The sequence below is a fragment of the Lepidothrix coronata genome, unplaced genomic scaffold, assembly GCF_001604755.1.
Source record: "Lepidothrix coronata isolate B3197 unplaced genomic scaffold, Lepidothrix_coronata-1.0 Scaffold609, whole genome shotgun sequence".
In the NCBI taxonomy this organism is placed as follows: Eukaryota; Metazoa; Chordata; class Aves; order Passeriformes; family Pipridae; genus Lepidothrix; species Lepidothrix coronata.
The window spans coordinates 28,208-31,178 of record NW_016690789.1 but is presented as its reverse complement, the minus strand read 5'-3'; the positions used below and the strand labels follow the sequence as shown (position 1 = coordinate 31,178).

At 66.3% G+C, this 2,971-nt stretch overlaps 1 protein-coding gene across 1 annotated transcript in view; it reads left to right on the top strand.

Moving 5' to 3' along the window:
• Positions 1 to 117: 117 nt before the first annotated feature.
• Positions 118 to 2,971, top strand: part of UBA1 (ubiquitin like modifier activating enzyme 1) — a 14,345-nt gene continuing 11,491 nt past the window's right edge. The window contains exons 1-3 of the mRNA XM_017839958.1: positions 118 to 237; positions 610 to 668; positions 1,096 to 1,264. Of these exons, the coding sequence (XP_017695447.1) occupies positions 127 to 237; positions 610 to 668; positions 1,096 to 1,264 (339 nt within the window). The 5' untranslated portion in view covers positions 118 to 126. The remainder of the gene's footprint in view (positions 238 to 609; positions 669 to 1,095; positions 1,265 to 2,971) is intronic.

Genomic DNA, 2,971 nt, shown 5'->3' with positions numbered 1-2,971 from the left:
ATCCCCAGATGTCCAGCTCCCCAGTGTCCCTGTGAGCCCAGCTGACCCTGTTTGTCCCCATCCCCAGATGTCCAGCTCCCCAGTGTCCCTGTGAGCCCAGCTGACCCTGTTTGTCCCCGTCCCCAGATGTCCAGCTCCCCGCTGTCGAAGAAGCGCCGCATCTCTGGGTCTGAGCCACCGACGGGCTCCAGCCGCGCCCCCGCCCCCGCCGTGTCCCCCAGCGTCATCCCCACCAACGTGAGTGTCGCCTGACGGGGCCGTGCAACCCCACAGAGGCCCTGGCACCTTCTGGGGGGCCCTGTCTGTCACCCCGTGGGGAGACTGGCACTTTTTCTGCTCTCGCTGTCACCTGTGAGGTGCTCGGAGCTGCTCCAGGTGACGTGGTGTCTCCTGGACGTGGCCTGTGGTCACTTGATGTCACCTGAGTGTCCTTATGCGTCCTGGGGGTAACGTGTGTCCCTTATCAGGGGCAATGTCACCAAGCAGGGGTGACACAACCTCTCGCCCCTGGTGTCACCCTGGGGGGTCCTGCTCCTGATCCAGGGGCGACACAGCCCCGGTGTCCCCTGGGTGTCCCCCCGGTGATGCCTCTGTCCCTCCTGTCCCCAGGGAATGGCGAAGAACGGGGCCGAGGCCGAGATCGATGAGGGGCTCTACTCCCGCCAGCTGTGAGTGATGGGGGGCTTGAGGGGGCTTCGGGATCCCTGGAGGGGTTCGGGGGCTCCCACCTGCCTGGGTCCTTCCCAAGGGGTTTTGGCATCCCCATGGGTTGGGGGGGCTTCCCATAGGCTTGAACGGGGTCCTTGTGGACTTCCTGTAGGTTTGGGGTTCCTTATAGACTTGGGGATTAGTCCCCATGGATTGAGGGAGAATTGCGAGGGCTGGGGGGTCCCTACAGGTTTGGGGGGGCCCTGGACACTCGGGACCATCCCAGGTGCCTTCAGCTGTTCCTGTGGCGTCGAGGGGCCCTGTGAGGATCAGGGGGTCCTGTGAAGACTGGGGGGGCCCCGTGAGGATTGAGGGGGCCCCACGAGGGTTTGGGGGGCACTGTGGGGATTCAGGGGTGCCCGTGAGGATTGGGGTCCCCCGTCCCAGGTACGTGCTGGGCCACGAGGCCATGAAGCGCATGCAGACCTCCAACGTGCTGGTGTCGGGGCTGCGGGGGCTCGGCGTGGAGGTGGCCAAGAACCTGGTGCTGGGGGGCGTCAAGTCTGTCACCCTGCACGACCCCCACCCTGCGGCCTGGACAGACCTCGCCTCCCAGGTGAGTCCCCTGGGCAGGTAACANGGGGGGCGGGCGGTGGCGGGAGACGACGGCCAATGGGTGCGCGGCACCAGGCGGCGGCAGCCAGTGGGGCGGTGCGGGGGGCGTGGCCGGGCGCGCGCAGGGAGGGGGCGTTGGGTGGCAGCGGCCGCGGCCGCCATCTTGTCGCGGAGGAGCCGAGCGGAGCGGGCGGGACCCGGCGGCGGGGCCTGGACAGCGACATTGGTGCGGCCCCCGCGGGGCACAGGGGGGGCTCCCGGGGGTACCCGAGGACGGGGGAGGCGCGCGGGGGCCTTCTCGGGGCGCGCGGGGCCGGCACCGGGCGGGGGGACCCCGGGCCGGGCCTGAGAGGAGGCGCTGAGGGGAGGACGGGGAGGTCTGCGAGGTGAAACCGCCCCCCCCCCGGGATCCCTGGGACGGGGATCCCGACCCAGGACTGGGACCCCTCTCTCGGGGACCCCCGGGGCTGGGAAAGGCCCCCGGCGATGCGGAACTCCCGCAATGAAACCCCCGGAACTGGGACCCCCCGGTTAATGGGGAACGCCCCGATTAATGGGGAACCCCTGCAATGGAACCTCCCCCAGTGATGGGGCCCCGGGACCCTCGTTTCTTGGAGCCCCCGGTGCCTGGGTCCGGGGGGTGCTGGCGGTGTGATCTGGTGTCCCCCCTTGTCCCTCAGTGCCACTGTCCCTGTTCCCCAGTGTCTTCCTCCATCCCTCAGTGTCACCCAGAGTCCCCCTTGCACCCGTGCATCCCTTGTTGTCACGCAGTGTCACCGTATCCTTCCCTGGTGTCACCTGCCGTCCCACCTGGTGTCCCCGCCCATGACTCCATGTCATCCTGTCCGTCCTTAGTGTCACTTAATGTCACCTTTGATCCCGTAGTATCACCTGGTGCCACCTCCCGTGACCCAGCATCACCTGGTGTCACCCAGCATCACCCTGTCCATCTCTAGTGTCACTTGGTGTCACCCTGTCCATCCTGCGGTGTCAACTGATGTTACTCTGCATCGCCCTCCCCATCCCTGATGCCACTTCCAGTGTCACCTGGTGCCACCCCACATCTTCTCCCAGCATCACTCCTTGTCCCTGCTGTCATCCCGTGTGCCCCCTGTCCCACTCATTGCCCCCCCATGTGTCACCCACCCCTGACAGTGTCACCCGACGTCCCCACAAAAGTCACTTCTGGCCCCCAGAGTATCCCTCCAAGTGTTCCCCTGTCCCTGGCTGCCTCCTGTCCCCAGACGTCCAGCTCCCTGCTATCCCTCCTGTCCTCATGTGACTCCTGTCCCCTTGCTTTCCCTGTGACCCCAGCTGACCCCTGGTTGTCCCTTGTCCCCAGGTGTCCAGCTCTCTGATGTCCCTCTGCCCAGCTGACCCTGTTTGTCTCCTGTCCCCTGATGTCCACCTCCACAGTGTCCCTGTAACCCTGTCCCCAGTTGTCCCTGTGATCCCTGTTTGTCCCCGTCCCCAGATGTCCAGCTCCCCAGTGTCCCTGTGACCCCAGCTGACCCTGTTTGTCCCCATCCCCAGATGTCCAGCTCCCCAGTGTCCCTGTGACCCCAGCTGACCCTGTTTGTCCCCATCCCCAGATGTCCAGCTCCCCAGTGTCCCTGTGACCCCAGCTGACCCTGTTTGTCCCCGTCCCCAGATGTCCAGCTCCCCAGTGTCCCTGTGACCCCAGCTGACCCTGTTTGTCCCCATCCCC